This window comes from Pyrus communis, chromosome 13 (assembly GCF_963583255.1).
Source record: "Pyrus communis chromosome 13, drPyrComm1.1, whole genome shotgun sequence".
NCBI classification, from domain to species: Eukaryota; Viridiplantae; Streptophyta; class Magnoliopsida; order Rosales; family Rosaceae; genus Pyrus; species Pyrus communis.
The window spans coordinates 3021643-3039313 of NC_084815.1; the positions used below are offsets into that span (position 1 = coordinate 3021643).

The window sequence follows — 17671 nt, forward strand, 5'->3', positions numbered from 1 at the left end:
AAGTCTTCACCTTCTTCGGTTCTTCCTCTCTCTCTCTCTCTCTCCTTCCTTTCTCTCTCTACTCTCTCTCAACGCTCATATTTCCCGTGTTTTGACTTTTTTTTATTTGAAAATCTCACTTTCCTCCCCAACTCTGTGTGTGTGTATATATATATATATAAACTCAACTCCTTTCTCATATATCCTCATAGCGTTTCAAAGTTCAAACCAATTCACAACTACATCAAAAACCTTCGTATCAATCATCAGCTCTCACTTTAATCAAAACTTTGTTGATCAACCAAAAGTATCCTTTGTTACTTCTCAATCTTCCCCAGGTTTTCTCATTTGGGTTTTGAATTTTTCGATTAGATGGACCAAGAAATCGACGTTCCCTCGTTTTTTCTCTGCCCCATTTCTCTAGAAATCATGAAGGATCCCGTCACGATCTCTACCGGGATCACATACGATCGGGAGAGCATAGAGAAATGGTTGTTCTCGAGCAAGAACAAGACTTGTCCCGTTACCAAACAAGTGGTTTCGGAGGATTCCGACATAACTCCAAACCACACTCTTCGCCGGTTGCTCCAAGCTTGGTGCACAATGAACGCTTCTCATGGCATCGAAAGGATCCCAACTCCAAAGCCGCCAGTCAACAAATCCCAGATCGCTAGGCTCCTCCGAGACGCCAAAAAGTCTCCAAACGGTCTGGCAAAATGCCTCCGCGAGCTTCGATCCATTTCGTCCGACAGCGAAGCCAACAAGAAAAGCATCGAAGCCGCCGGTGCAGTCGAGTTCCTTGCTTCAACGATAATCAACAACATCAAGAACGACAGAGAAAATGTTGAAAACGAAGACGCTTTGAGCATCCTCCATAACCTAAATCTCAGCGAAGATGTTCTCAAAACCCTAATAGGCAAAGAGGGTGAGTTTGTCGAGGCCTTGATCAAACTCATGCAACGTGGGAGCTACGAGTCTCGAGCGTACGCTGTGATGTTGTTGAGATCAATTTTTGAGGTTGCTGATTCAACGAGGATGGCAAACGTAAAACCCGAATTTTTCGCCGAAGTTGTTGAGGTCTTAAATGATCAGATCTCACAACAGGCCTCAAAAGCCACATTGCAACTGTTGATCCAGCTCTGTCCGTGGGGACGTAACAGAATCAAAGCCGTTGAAGCAGGGGCGGTTATGGTCCTGATTGAACTTCTTTTGGATACTTCTTCCGATAGGAGAACCTTGGAAATGACACTCATGGTGCTTGACATGATATGTGGCTGCGCAGAAGGCCGCGCAGAACTGCTGACTCATGGCGCAGGGCTCGCTGTGGTGTCTAAGAAGATAATGAGGGTCTCAAAGGTGGCCAGCGAGAGGGCAGTAAGGATTTTGTTCTCCATTTGCAAGTTTTCAGCGACGTCGAGTGTTTTGCAGGAGATGATGCAATTGGGTGTTGTGGCGAAGCTGTGCTTAGTTCTTCAAGTGGATAGTGGCAGCAAGACAAAGGATAAGGCTAGAGAGGTCTTAAAATTGCATGGAAGGACATGGAAGAATTCTACTTGTATACCAAGCAATTTGGTTTCTTCTTATCCATCTTGAAAGAGAGAGTTGTGACTTTCTCTATTTTTAGTAATTTTCCATTTTTGTGTACATAATTGATTTGTGGTTGGTTTTACAACAAAGAGATACAGACTAATGGACTGGATTACAGTTCCATATATAAATGTTTGATTGAGTTCATATGAATTTCTTTTCTGGTTCTGCCTTTTTGGGAAATCGGAATATCATTAATTTTCTCAATACCTTTGCAACTTTAAGGATGACTATATCTAGATCAATTTCTTGTTTTCGAAATTTTATTTAAGTCGTTTTGGTAAAGAGAAATCCAAAGATAATAATTAATCCCCCATACTTTTAGCTGTTCTGGGTCATCTTGTTCATGCAACTTGAAATTGATTGAGGGCTGTTCCAGCGCCGGAACCAACAGAAAATGAAGGGACTAAGTAAAATAAGGAGGTTCTAGACTCGCTCAAAAAAGCCACCCGGACAGAAAAAATAATCATATCTTCTTGCAAGTACATTACACAATTAATTATTTGCCCATCTTTGTGGACTGATATACTCATATACTTTAATTCTTTATTCTTTCATTGATACCTTTATCCTAATGAATTCTAAATCTAGACTTAGCTAAATTAGTTAGAGTAGCGTGCTCCTCTTTCTGCGTTCACGTGAGATTATTTCTAGGGTAAAGTACAAAAAACTACCACAACTATTGGTGTCACGACACTTTTATACCTCATCTTTTAAAATTAATAATGATATACCTCATCTTTAGAATTTGTGTCAATGTTATACCTTCCGTTAGCTCAGCCATTTATTTCTCAGTTAAATACTGACGTGGCTTGATCCGAGACCTATTTTCTATTAAAAATTTTAAAAAATATTATTAAAAACTAAAAAAAATCATTTAATTATTATTAAATATTAAAATAATAAAGAAAATTAAAAAAAAAAAAAAAAAAAAAAACCCTCACGTCCCCTTTCCCCACCCCCCCCCCCCCACCCCCTTCTCTTTCTTCTCCCCCATCTTCATCTTCTTCCCCTTCTAACGCCCTTCCTGCAACCCAGAAAAAAGAAGAAGAAGAAAACAAAAAAAACCAATTTATCTTCCCCCCCCCCCCTCGCGATTTTCCCCGACCCCCCTTCCTTTCTTCCCCCTCCTGTCTTCCCTAACCCCCGCACACAGGAAAAAAGCCAGATCCCGTTGAGGTGGAATCGGGAAACCTTCGGGTGGGAGTGGTGGATTTGGGGTTGAGTTTTGGGGGAGGGGGGGGGGGGGGAGGAACTAGGTTTGGTTTGGGATTTTTTTTTTTTTTTTTCTCTTCCTCCTTCTTTCTGGGTTGCAGGCAGGGGGAGGGGAGACGAACTACGTTTGGTTTGGTTATTTTTTTTTTTTTCTTCTTCATCTTCTTCTTCTTTCTGGGTTGCGTTTTTGTTTTTTTTTTTTTCGGGTGGGGCGGGGTTGATGGGTTTTCAAATTTCTCTTCTTTTTTTTTTTTTTTGTTGAAGATTAAGCAGGAAGATGAAGATAGGGGAGAAGAGAGAGAGGGGGGGAAGGGACGAAGTGAGAGCTTTTTTTTTTTTTTTTTAACTTTTGTTTTAATATTTAAAAAATATTAATTTTTTTTTTAGTTTTTAATAATATTTTTTTAATTTTTTTAGTAGAAAATGAGCCCCGAATCAAGCCACGTCAGCATTTAATTGAGAAATAAACGGCCAAGCTAACGGAATGTATAATATTGGCACAAATTCTAAAGATGAGTTATGAAAGTGTTGTGACACCAATAGTTGAGGTAGTTTTTTATACTTTACCCTTTTTTCTATTTTGTTGTTTTCATTTCTTTCATTCTTTTGCAATAAGCGATAGCTATATTCTATTTTGTTTTTTAAAGGACACGTTAGAGTTTTATGGATACACATTCTTTAGTGATTAATTCTTCGATCCAGAGGTAATTTGCATAAACAAATATAAACATTTTTTTGTCAGAACACAAACGAACGTATAAGTGGTAATCCCTGAACGGCTAACATGCACAGACACCATCGGTACAGCTTCCTTCTTAGCAAAACAAAGTACAACCCATCTTGTATTTGACTTTCCTTCTTAGCAAAACGTTACGTGTATATATACATATATATTATATATAATTTATAACGTGAATACTTGTAAACGTATAAGTTAAACCAACAGATAATTTAATTTGTACTTTTGAAAAAAAAAAATCCAACATATAAGTTAAATCTACCCTTTAAACACGTAACGTTTCTTGAAACCAAATTGTAGAACGCCAAATCACAAGTCAAACATTAATAGTATACATCAACGTAACATTGTACGTTTTGCGTGTAATTAATCATATACAGTGTGGAATAGATATTGCTAAGACATTAGATGCATTTTCTTTTTTCTTTTTGAAGAAGAAGTACGATATTTATTGATTGAAAGGGAATACGTACAAATAAGAGGATCATGCGCATACATGGGCCTCGATAAGAACCTTGCCGAGAATTTTAACCTGGTCGAAGGGACAAAAAGCGTCCCACACAAACAGCTTGAAAGGCTATCTATCCTCAATAACCAATTGGTTCACAAATTTTTCTATAACTTAACTCAAGCAATTCTTCCATCTGGCAAAGTGCTTTCTTCAATCAACATATCCAATATAAGGTCAGGTGGCTCCCCTACCCAATATTAGATGCATTTCCTTTATCTGATAGATATGTACAAACCCTATGATTTTTCCATCAGCTTCCAAAGTATATATAAAAGAGAAACATAAGAAAGAGGAAACTTTACCTTCCATCCATAAAGCGGTTGAGACCTGCAGTCTACACACGTCAGGGGTGGTGCAATACACACGAACTTCCTTTTTATAATTTTTCTTCGCTACTTATCTTTGTCTTAATTTCTTACTTTCGGCATTGTATTTCTTAAAAAAAAAAAAAAAAATTCACTTTCCATGCATGATTCTTTTCTGCAACAAGCTTTCAAATTAAGTAAGTCCCCTGCATCATGCATATACATACATACATACATATATATATATATATATATATAGGTATCCAGTTGTTAATGGTCATTGGAGATCAATCGAATATCTAATCCAATTAATTTTGTTGGCCATTAAATTTTAGTTTGTAATCGAATCCAATGCCCCTTAATAATATGAGGATATTTGACTGCCCAGAAAAAAGTGTTTTGATTATACAATTTGCCGATTGTATCAAAGATTATAATTTCTATAATTTTAAATGCATATAAGATCAAAAGAATTATGAAACGATCCATAAAAAAAGTATGAAACCAACGGCTTGAATTAGATAGGAATATTTTAAAACAAAAAATATACTGAAAACTTAGATACAATGAGGATCCCTTTGTGTTGAGAATGAATTTCAAATTGATGATATGAATGACCTTATATGGGCTTATAAGTAAGTTGATCTACTCCTCATATTGCCAATGGATTTTATGATGAAACCTCAACTTTCTTCATGTTATCAGAGCAGGTTGTCCGACGTGTAAATCTCAACGGCTATGCTCCTCGTCACTTGTTTGTATTGCCCATATATTAGGCTTGAAATTTTGTCACATGTGAGGAAGCGTGTTGAGAATAAATCACACATTTCTCAAAGGCTACACTTGCTCCACATCATCTATTGTATTGTCCATGTGTTATAGGCTTGAAAATTTGTCACGCGTGAGGAAGCGTGTTGAAAATGAATCACACATTGATGAAAGTAAGAACTTTACATAAGCTTATAAGTAAGTTAAGTTATTTTCTATATTATCAATTAGTTTAATGGTGAAATCTCAACTTATTTCACCTAAAGACACCTAAGAGCCTCATATCAAACTTAACTTTGCAAGCCACAACAAAAGGGAGATGAGAAAAAGCAAATAAAAACATTACGCTTCACAAGACCAAGGGTAGCTAATTCATCCACTACCAATATTGACCTCACGACAGACATGGTTGAAGCTTAACACCTGCAGATTAATTAAATTGGATTGTATGTATGTACCAAGACATTTCCTTTTTACAAAACCTCAAGTATTATAGAAAACTGTTATAATTAAGAGTATACACTATATACGAATAAAGAAAAGAAATTTTGCATGTGCTTATACATATTAGGCTACTTCTTATATAGTTAATCAGTTTTATGATTAAACTTCAACTTTCTTTAAAAACAAAAGTGTAATTCTGCGCGTAAATTATTTTATTCTTTCATTAGAATGAATGGCGGCCATATATTCAGTTCCATGATAGGTGGGATGTCTTTGACTAATATCATGAGATGTACTTATGTTGGTATGGAATTCCTTTTTTTGGGATCCCGTGATTGTGACCGTTCATCGTATATCATGCGATCAGAAATTATTTTAATATACGATGAACGGTCACGATCACATGATCCCTAAGAAAAGAATCCGGCGAGGATCCTTTTCCGTGTTGGTATTGGTCTTATTGCCAACGGGGATCCTTTTTGGATCCTTTTGGTGAAAATTTTAGGGATCCGTGAATCGTGTCCATTCATCATACATCATACAGTCAGTTTTTATTAGGTACTGTTTATGTTTAATTTTAAATAAAAATATTTAAAATGATTTATGATCATACGATGTACAATGAATGAACACGATTTACGAATTTTTGGAATCCTCACAAAGAGAATCTGGTGAGATCCAAATTCGTCTTTTTGTAGGTTATGCTGAGTTGTAAAGCAAACATGTTTACGAGTGTTGTTATGTGTACTTCTTGTGATTTCTCCAATGTTTCATGATAGTGCATTCAGCTCAGGTTAAATTTTTATTTTTATTTATATATTGTCATAGTTAATTGTTTAGGGCATATAATTGATGACCCTTTAGAGTTATAGTTTTAGGTTTGAAGTATCCTAAAATCCAATATTTACAAATTTTGAAATTTAAGCTCAAAATAGTGATTATGCCTAGGAAATTTGATAAAGTGCTATTTTTCGAGGCTCAAAAATAAATTTTCTTTTCAAAATTTTGAAAAATAAAATTGTTTAAAAGACTTAAATATCCTTATAATTTTAATTGCATTATATTCAAGTCATTTGCCTATTTTTCATTTCTCGAGACCCTTTGAGAACATTTTGAGTGCTAGTCAAATCATCTCTTATCCCTAATATATATTTACTTGGTGCTAGGCGTCCAGATGAGCTCGAGTTGCTCTTGAGAGGGTCTGAAAAATAGGAACTAGACAAAGTTTTCCAATGTAGTTAGGGTTAGTTAAGTCCTTTGACACGTAAAAAAGGAGAAAAAAATTGTAAGAGTTTGGAAAAAAGAGGGAAAAGGTCTTTTAACTGTTTTATAGACAACATTGTGGTTTGTCAATCCAATTCTTTTCAATTTGAGTGAATTGTTGCAGTGGTGAATATGCAAGGGGCATGTATCTCAGTTGTGCACTTGAGGTCCCGTGTACGAATTGCTTACCCGCTTCACGCTTTCTCAATAAACTTCTAGGTGTATCTTGTCCGCCAACCTGCACTGTTCAGGATCTGTCGATCCAATTCTATCCAGAAGAGAAAGTGCATTATCATATGATATTTAGTCAATCAAGTGGAAGTTTTGTAGCACAGTTGGTAGCCATTTTGTCAATCAAGGAAGCAAGCCAATAGCAATCCTCTCTCCAGTCTGTGACAGTTATTTAAATAAACTTAGTGTAAATTATCTTATCGTTTTTATAAAAAAAAAATTCATTAAAAAAAAAGTTATGGAGTGATCCCACAGGTAGAGGTGAATCTGCCATTTCATATCAAGGGGACATTTCAGAAATATGAAGCTTTATTTTCTTAATTTCTAATATGCATCATGTAGATTGATCATATTTTTCTATTTTTTATAAAGTGATATATTTACACCGAGGGATGGGGATTTATGTGCTAATTTACATAATGAGCTAATAATAATAAATTGTCATCGAACTCATCAACCACATGAGTCAAATCTAAGACCTTCAACTTTTAAGTGAAGATAAATATTATAATTATTAGACTGTAATACTAAGAGTAAGATAAAGAGAAATTATAAGCTATAAGTAAAATAAAGATGGTTAGAAGATGATATTACAAACCGCAGTCACTACTCACTTAATTCGACTAAGAGTTGAGAGTAGAAATTAAGAAAATAGATGAGGAATGGTGGAGTAGAAGTTCAAACCAACAAAACAAAGATTTTTTATGAGAATCATTGTAAAATAACCAAACATGTAGACATTTACTTAATTTTTTTTTTTCAAAAAGAGATTGCATAAGGGACTTAGGATTACTCTGGTCCCCTAATGGCTTCACCACTACACATAGATGTTTAATTTTGTATAAATTACTCATTAGTTAGCACTTGAATATTCAGTTTAAATATGACCATACATCGTCTTTTAATTTTTTTTTTTTTTTTTTTAATTTTCTAGGCCCATAATAACATATGGATACATGAGTGGTAACTTATTCCCATTGCTGAAAAATTATATGTATATAATTATTAGGATGATTTCCTTACCTTCACAGACACAAAAGAAAAAAGTGCATGAATTGTATGACCAGTTTACACCTAATTAAGACGATCATTTCCTTACCTTTCCACAGACACAAAAGAAAAAGTGCATGAATTATATGACCAGTTTACACCTACCATGAATGCTGTTTGAACATTGTGCGTAGAATAATGAACCCAGCATATTATGTGATGCAAATTAAATAGGAAAGTCAAATTCGTTACTTACTATGTTGCAAGTTCAATTCTAAAAAAAATTAACACCAACTCCTAGTCAACTAATAATATGTGATAATAATCTCATGCAAATCTTGAGCCTCTCGCTCTCTGGGGCCTAAAACAGCTTGCACATGGACTTTTGCAGATATCATGATGCGAGGATGTCATCCAAGTAAGTTCGATCGACCGACATTTTATGTGCCATGAATATGATTAGACAAGTAGAACCATGCTGTCTACATAATTTTTCAAATTGCAATCCACTACTTAATTATGATCAGGTCAGCATTTGCAACGTACAAATGCATCCATGGAAAAGTTAGAAATTAAACAAATTAATTTTCACGTCGTTCATCAAAGATTGTATGATTGATTAATCGATTGCGCGGTGGATGAGCAATCTATAAAATAACCTAGTACATTCCAACATGGCAACATAAGAGGCATAAAATATTAAATGAAAACATTGGTACTGGTTACCATGCATTTGACTAGGTGATGTTTTAATTTTCTCCATGAAATAATTTGTCAAATATATCTGTATTATTTGTTATTCGACTATTTGTTGAGGAGCGTTTTTTTTTTTTTTTGTTCATGGTGGCGAACATCCATTATATGAAGTCTAAACGGGCGGATATCAAAATACGAAGCCCTAGAACCAACGTATAGAAAGAAGACGTCACTTATGCAAATAAAACATGAGTAATAGTTCACTGTTGCAATTACAAAATAGTACATTAAAGAAAAAACATAAAAGGGTTTTAACACAAAAAGAAAAACCCTTCATAGAGGCCCAAATAATAGAGACCTAAACGTGGGTAGTAGATAAAATCCTAGAAGCCTAGGAGAGAGATAACCCATTGCACCTGCCCGAAAGCTAGAATTAGCCAACAACCCACACTGCGAATTCCACACCACAAAATAATAGTTGTTCACCTTAACATCGTACCATATACAGACCTTCGAAAAGTCCTTGATAATCAACAAAACTAAACCACAAACAAACAACATCAAAATACCCAAAACAAAGTTGAATTTTATCACTAATTAACCTACAAACCGAAAGGAACAGCCAAACCTCACATCTATATCCACCGCCCAGAGACTAAAACACAGTTCCAATGCTGCCGAAGTAAGACATAAATTCATAAACAAAGAAGGAAGCCGGGCAGAGCTCCGCGCCGAAACCAATGACTTGGTATAACACACCTTCAATTGAATGAGCGACGTTTACTCTCAGAGTGGATAGCGGACACAAGAGCTCGGTCAAAGTTCAATTGAGGAGCTTCTACTTGCCCTAGAATCACTGATTAGTTACTTGTGGATCATGGACTACGAGGATGTATTTAATTGGATGATTTCATTTATATGGTTGTAACATCATAAGTTTTTGAGCTACAAGTATTACAATTTGAACTCGTTTAGAAGTTCTTTACAATTTAACCAAGCGTGGTCATGTTACTAATCTACTCAAATTATACATAACCAAATGAACGTCATGTTTGGCCACAAAAGGTGGTATTTGGAATTTAGGGTTTATTGTGATCATTTTGGAAGATTGATCCAGGATTCAGCGTGGAATTTTTTAACCACAAACCCACAAGAAGCATGGTGTTTGGGATTTGGAGTTTCTTGTGCTCAATTTGGAAAAATTGCTCAAGGTGGAGCTAGTGGACTCATTTACAATAGTAATGTTCGGAGAGTTGGCAAGTTTAGATCAAGGTGGGGCTAGGGGACTCATCCATCGGATTATAAGCATTTTTTATTATATATTGTTGAGATTGTCAATGAAGTAAAATCATATTTGAACGTGTACTTTTAATCATGATTTGATCAAACTTTGCAGGCACTTTATACTAGATGTTTGGCGGCTGTTAGATGGTTGTGGAATCGTTAATTTCTTGGATCATGGGAATTTTCTGGGATCATGTGTCGTACTAAATTTCATGAAATCCTCTATTTTGAAACTTGCGTATGCTGCATGGGTTTCATGTCTACCCACAACATGCTTTCAATAAATTTGAAAGTTTCATATCTTTTTAATTCGAAGGACAATTATAAACGGCACTAGACTGACTGTTTTCCTATCAAAAGAAGCACAGACACCATTTGGAATATATCAACCTACAGTCCTGCATGCATCTTGACCAAGTAATTTCTATTATTGTAGGGCTTTGACACTAAATAATTTTCCTCGTTGAAAATTCAATGAGTAGAACTTTAGTGAGTAGGAGAACAATTAATCAACAGTAGCCTGACTAATTAATATATGGAATAGATCATGAATGAATTTCTAGATTTTTTACATGAGCCCTAAGCTTAACTAACACAGAAGCTTCTGTGGGAGCTTTTAATTAATAATAGAAACGTGTATTTACTTACAAATTGAAGAAACTTCTATATAGGAGCTTCATTTGGGCAATGCATGATTTTGGAAAAGATATCCTAGAGTAACTAAGAACCTAGATAGCTATAAACAATCCACTCTTGAACTGATAAAGATACATCGATCGAGAAATACCTTTCGTTAGTTTAATTGAATAATCTGCATTACATATGTGCTTCACTCACTAAAATTGAAATGGAAATTGTTACTTGGGTTTTAAATGAAGGGATATTGGCTGAAATGGTGAAAACACAAATTTCAATCGGTGGAATGATCGCTCTTTTAGATTTCGGTAATCTGTTGTACGTCATTTGAACAATATATATATAGTCGTTATTTGATTTCGGCATTTGAAATATTAAAATCCTCTTATCATCTATTTTTCTTGAATGAAACGCGTACATAATTAGTACTACCACATTATTGTGAATAGAGTTTATAATTCAAAAAATTAAGTAAAAGGATCATATTTATATTAAAATCCTCATATCCATAGTATATTAAAACAAGGGTTATTATACATAATGGTCCCTGAGATTTGCATGATCAATAGAAATGGTCCCTATGATTGAAAATCAATAGAATTGGTCCCTGAGATTGTCCACTATCCATAATTTTGGTCCTTCCGTTAAAAACAATTTTGGGCAATTTTCAAAGCTTTGTAACTCAATCGTATCTTAGCCAAATTCGACCCATAATATATCAAAATGAAGATAGGAAAGTGTAGAATAATATTATACCATTTGGAAGCCCAATATCCTTGGGAAAACTGGAAAACTCGCCGGAAACTAAGTAAATTTTAAACGTTCATAACTTCTTCAATACTCAACCAAATCGAGTGATTCAAAAACAAAAATAATACTTATTGACGAGACGAAACGAATGGTACCTTTGTCGAAGGTTAACTCACCATGGTTTGGTCGGACAAAGGCTCGAAAGTGGCTAACCATTTTCGAGTTAGACATTTTCGAGCAGTTTTCCAGCCAAACCACGGCGAGTTAGCAGTAAATAAATAAAAAGATACCATTCTCTTTTTCTTATTGAGAAGTATGATTTTAGTTTTTGAATCACTCAATTTCGTTGAGTATTGAAGAAGTTATGAACGTTTAAAGTTTACCTAGTTTCTGACAAGTTGTCCAGTTTTCCCACAGACCAATCACCTTTTAGGCACTTTCTGGCCATCTATAGCAATCATTGGGCTTTTAAATAGCTATAATCGTGTTCTACACTTTCTTATCTTCATTTTGATATATTATGAGTTGAATTTGGTTAAGAAACGATTGAGTTACGAAGCTTTAAAAATTGCCCAAAGAGTTTTTAACGGAATGACCAAAATCATGGATGGTGTGGACAATCTCAGTGACCATTTCTATTGATCATGCAAATCTCAAGAACATTTTTGTATAATAACCCTTAAAACAAAATGAACACAATGAACAACATTTCTTCTCTCGTCATGTAGTCCTGGAGAAAGTTTCATTACATGGTAAGTCAAACGGGCGCCAACCACCCATTAACAAGTTTGGATCATGAGGTTCTGGTCCTAATAGCGATGTAGGAGCCTGCATTGTATGACTACCACTATCCTGAAGGAAGATTTGTGAAAAACAAGTTCATTTGAGCAACATCAACAACATGCAATTAACAATTAAAAGGCGGAATCATGTTTATATGCACTCAAAAACAAAACTTAACCCATGAACTTCAAAGCCTAGTAGATAGGTGAACCAAGACTCAACTCAAAACAAAGTGAGTTGAGAAATCAATACCTTTGTAGATTCCTCTTTGCATAAGCAAAGGCTAATCACCCAAAGAGAGGGCCTTCACTCCTTGCATCTTAGATCCATGGATTTGGATGGATGAAAAGGTTTCTCCAAGTTCCCAAAATTGAGAACCTCTAAGTCTCCACACCAAGGCATATTGTAGAAGAAATGAGTGACCTAGAGGAAGTAAGATTGCTAGCTATTTTCCTCTAGGGTGGCCGGCCTCTTTGAGAGCAAAGAGAGATTTGTGTTCTCATCTTTTCCCCAAAAGAAACCCTTAATGAATTTTGGCTATAAAGTCATACTTATTCCTTAATTCATTTGAGTGGCAAACTTGTAAATAAGTCCAAAACCACTCCTTCTCTAACATGGCCGGCCATATGGGATTTATTGGGCTATTTGGGCCTTTGTGAATCATTATTCATTAAGTTGTCACACAACTTAAGTCAATGGACTTGACGTTCGAAGCCCATTGGGCCTTAAGGTCCAAAACTATCCCGAGGTCTTTTAACGAACTTATTCGTTTGATTAATAATCATATTAATTAATCCTTGCCATAAATAATTAAACCATTTAATTATTCTTACTCATCTCCGTTGAATCTTCAATCTCTACCTTACACGGTGTACGATCCATTAGGTTCCTTTTAGCGAGGCAGTGGGCGATTCAAACTCTTTCAAATCGATTGTGAATTGAAACTTACTTTCAATTCTCCCTTTAGTGTTTATACACGTTTAGGGCTTCCACAAACCATGAGTGACACCTAGCAGCATATCATGGTTACCCAAGCTAATCAGAAGAGGTGGAGAACCTATTCAGTTTAGGATTACAAATGCAATACGGTCTTTCTCTAATACAATACTCTTGACCACATTGTTTGGTTTGATAGTTTATTCATGTCTACTATCCAATGTGAATCTTGTACTTATATGATTACCTTGAATGTGATCTGGAACGCATTCCAACATCTCATTCATACTCTGGCCAGAGATTCTAAATCATATCATAGAGTATTCTCCCTCAAACAGTTTGAAGGTTAGAGATCCCTTGTTGCGCATTCACTTGCCTCCATGGCTAAGTGGCTTAACCCCGACGATGCCGTGGACACCCTGATAGAGTGACTTTTGACATAATCAAAGATCAAGTACCTAACCAAAAGACAGCTGTGATGCTTCAGGTCAAAGGACTACTTTGCATTATCCCAACCATGAGTTCTCATGTGACATGAATATGAGAACTCCTCGTTGATCGTGTTCAATGAACTCATTCTCTATTGAGCACCTACATGCTTGTCTTGGTGTCACTCATACCAATGACTCGAGACTAGTCACTCTCCCTGAGAGAAGACACAGCACGTACTGATCTTAACGGACTGTCAATGCCCAATTGGCAATCCTATGATCAGGAACGTTTAGGATGTGTCTACGAAAGAATGGTCTCATCAATCTAACTTCTTTAGATCGCATTCTCCCAATCACATATTCCTTGGACTTATCGTTTAAGCATATAACATTTATATGAGACGGCTCAAACAATAATGTTTGCCCTTAATATTAAACTAGATTAGTTTAACATGTGAAATGTCCATAAAGTATCATCATATGATTGGTTTTAGGGCACATTTCCAACATATCCGTCATTTGAGAAGTAGTAGACCATAATGCCTCTTGGCCTGGCAATGGCGGCAACCCGAAATCGCTTGCATATTGTACTACTTCACTTGTATCTTGATGATGATGATGCTTCTCTGGATGATGAATTAATGGGTCTAATCCACCAAAGTACATGCGGTCATTGATGCTACAATTTTCAGTAGAAAAGTGATATTGAGATAGAGTAGTGTGACATCCAAGTGACCCAACAAGACCATTTTGATGATGATGATCACCCATTAACTGAGTACTAGTGTTATCTAAGCTTGCATTGTTCATGTTCAACACCATGCTTGAAAAATCTACAGCCGATGGGTTGAATTCGCTTGGCAATTCTGGTAGTTGACGATCAGATCTAGTAGTACTATCTGAATTATCTGGCTTCTGGTTCAAGAAATTTGCATAAACAAGTGCAAGATCAATATGTGACCCATCTTGAGTCATCGAGGAACTTGTGGAATCACCCAACACGTTGGTGCCATAGGAATTATGAGCACCCTCATAAGTATTGGCACTACTCTTATTAGTGTTGTGTTGTGCGTGACCTTGTGTGGTGGTGGTAGTGATGGTGGATAGCCTTAAAGACTTGGACCCTCTTCTATTCTTGCGGCAGCCACCTTCGACAGGGACGTTCCTAAGGGATCCACCTTTGGTCTAGTACCTCCTACATCCCTTGCAAAAGTACCTTGGCTAAGTTAAACTATAGTTGTTGTAGTAACAAAATTTGGTGTTGGAACAACCACACCTGGGACAATTGGGAGATATGTGATGATGATCATCGTTTAGTTTCCATCTTGCTTTTTCCATCACCAATACCCCAATTCTTCATAGGCTTCATCAAAATTTCCGACACACCCTCTTCCTTGCAGAGTTGGGGAGAGAGAGAGGGAGAGAGAGAGAAAGAGAGAGAGAAGGCTCAGATGGGTTGCATGTAAATGAAATAGTACAGTCTATACGCTTATATGGGATATAGTAATAATATAATTAAGAAAGCAGCTGTGTAGAGTACACAACCCCGTGCATATTGCACACTAGTGTGTTGAGAGATTTTCTCACATTGATAATGTAAATTCTGATATTTCAACATATAATTATGGTCTTAAACGATTGCTGATTGACTTTGGATCAGAAGTATGTTCTAGTTCTATCAAAGTATCAAAATAGGCCTAATTTGTATTGTGCAATTATGTCATGTGGTTTAAGCCACGCCATGTATGAGGGTGTGTATTAATTGTCAAATGATTTTTTTTTTTCAGTAACATCATTTATGAGATTTGAATAGAATCCCCTTCTAATAAAATTAAGATCGACCATCGTCAATAAACCAAATATATAGTCAATAGCAAATTCCAATTAATTTTGAGTTAAATACTCTTAGGCAATTAGTATAAGGGTAATGCTAGAGAGACTAAATTTGTAGATAAAATTTTATAAATTAAATGACATGAAAGTTGATGATTGGATTTTTACTTAAGAGTTGATTAACGTGTTTATTTCTTATTACTGAAACACTATTTAGTTTGTAAATTTTACAAATTTAGTTTATCTAACACTACTCTCGGTATAAAGTAAAAGGGAAGTTTGTTATATAGAAATGTTGACTGTGGTATGCGCCCGTGCACATGAGGTTTCGTTGGCGTTAGAGCAACTCTAGCGTTGAAAAGGCCCCGAGGGCAACTCACTATTGAATCCCCCCAGTGAACAGTAACTGTCTTTTACATCTCCACCCCTAAACTGAATAGCTATGGCAATAGGCAATAAAATATTAGTATTTTTTATTTTATAAAATAATAAAAAAAATAATTTTATTTCAAATTTCGGATATAATTTTTAATCGGTCTCGTTGTACCACGTTTCATTAAATAAGGAATTAAAACCCAAAGTATTTGAGAAAATATAAAATTATGGTGTAAGGTGGAAGATAATGATAAGATATTTATAGAAAAATTAAATCTTTTTTTTATTATTTTTTTTAAAAAATTCGGATTTTTTATTAATTGTTTACATTTTGTTTAATTTTTTAATTATTTTTTTACATTTTTCATTAATTTTATAATGTGGCTGACGTCAGCCTTGCATCATATAGCCTTAGGCTCTCAAGCCACCAATTCGAGTCTGGCCTCTCACTCGGGCCTCCCCCGAACCTCATTGCCTACATGGACTAGAGCAGATTGCTAGGGTTATTAGGTCATTTCTATCGCTGGTTCATCGGACTCCAGCTCCTGCTGGAGTTGCTCTTAGGGACGTAAAGGGAGTTAGGGATATGAGTGATTGTAACTGTGTCACATGTCACATCACCGTAGGCTGATAGCGGGTGTTGGTCTTTGCCACCCATAGCACGAGGTTATTGGTGCCATGATCATGCATACTCGTGACTCACGAGTCGTGACAGAGATGAAGGAAGCAAAACCCTCGAAACGGGTAATGGTTCCCTTGAGGACCAGACAGCCTTCTATATTATATGTTTAATTTTAACTAATAACTCCAATTTTACTACTAATTGAGAATTCTCAATTAATCTGCAACTTAATTAGTTAAAAATATCTATTTTTGCACTGAGTTTTGAGTTCGTTTCTTCTATTTTTTATCTTCATTTGAAATTTTGAGTTCGATTTTCCTTTCTTTATTATCGCTTGTATTCTCCACAATCCATATCCATGCAACCATGCAAGTGAAACTAAAACCCCTTCTCGTTAAACGGTGACTCTTTCATCAGTTTAATATACACATCTTTATTGGTATATTTTGAAGTAGTTTTGTCTTCATTTTATTTCATTTATGATTTTCCCATTCAAACAAATTTTTTAGGTTTGTTGTCATCTCGCTCAAGTTTTCTGCCAGTATGATTAATTACGGGAAGGATAATGCTTGCATTCCTCTCTTGGGGGATGAACTTATTTTCTCACTTACAAAGAAAATATCTTTATCGCAAACTTTTATAATCGAAACCGTTTAATCTCTTAATCTCCATTTGAAAATCATGCCTACAAAAATCATTTAAATCGTTTTCATTTAGTCATACAAATAGATCAAAATAAATCAACCGTTGAGAGAATCTCTTGAACCTATAATTTCTTAAAGTGGGAATGTCCCTTGGGTCGGTGCTGAGTTACACATATACAAATATGCTTTGGGGAGGATCTCTCGGATCATGGGCTTCTTGGATCCATAAGCTTGTGAGTTTTCAATAAGTCTTTTGGGAAGGAAACCAGTACCAAGTTTGGAAATTTACTCCGCATTTGGTTTTTTTTTTTCTTTCATAAATCTCAACCGTTCTCTTTTGCCCCTTCATGCGCAGGTGAGCAAAGCTCATGCCAAGCTTGTCAACAATTTTAGAGTTTGTTTAGTACTCTACTTGAATTTAACTTTTTAAACTCAAAAATACTTTTTATATTTTATGCCTTAAAAACTTGTATGGTAAAACTATTTTTAAAAAATGAACTCAAGACTAACTTAACAAAATAGCCTACAACCACCTCACTTTGGATCACTTTGTCCAGTTTCAGTTTTAAGATTTAAAACAATTTTATATCTCATACTAAACCAGTGTTGGAAGTCTTCAAGAAAATTGTTTTCAATAAATGTTCTTAAA

The 17671-nt window shown here is 35.4% G+C and overlaps 1 protein-coding gene and 1 pseudogene across 1 annotated transcript; one reads left to right on the forward strand and one right to left on the reverse strand.

Annotated features, from left to right (window-relative positions):
• Positions 1 to 206: 206 nt before the first annotated feature.
• On the forward strand, positions 207 to 1728 carry LOC137713755 (E3 ubiquitin-protein ligase PUB23-like). The gene has a single exon (XM_068453106.1). It carries the CDS (start codon positions 352 to 354, stop codon positions 1570 to 1572), a length of 1221 nt encoding a protein of 406 aa, XP_068309207.1. The 5' UTR covers positions 207 to 351; the 3' UTR covers positions 1573 to 1728.
• Positions 1729 to 12118: 10390 nt separating this feature from the next.
• Positions 12119 to 14886, reverse strand: LOC137711968 (dof zinc finger protein DOF3.5-like; annotated as a pseudogene).
• Between the last annotated feature and the right edge of the window lie 2785 nt (positions 14887 to 17671).

What these genes read in the sequence shown, in the direction of transcription:
- LOC137713755 (XM_068453106.1), top strand. Translation starts at nt 352, where the DNA reads ATGGACCAAGAAATCGACGTTCCCTCGTTTTTTCTCTGCCCCATTTCT.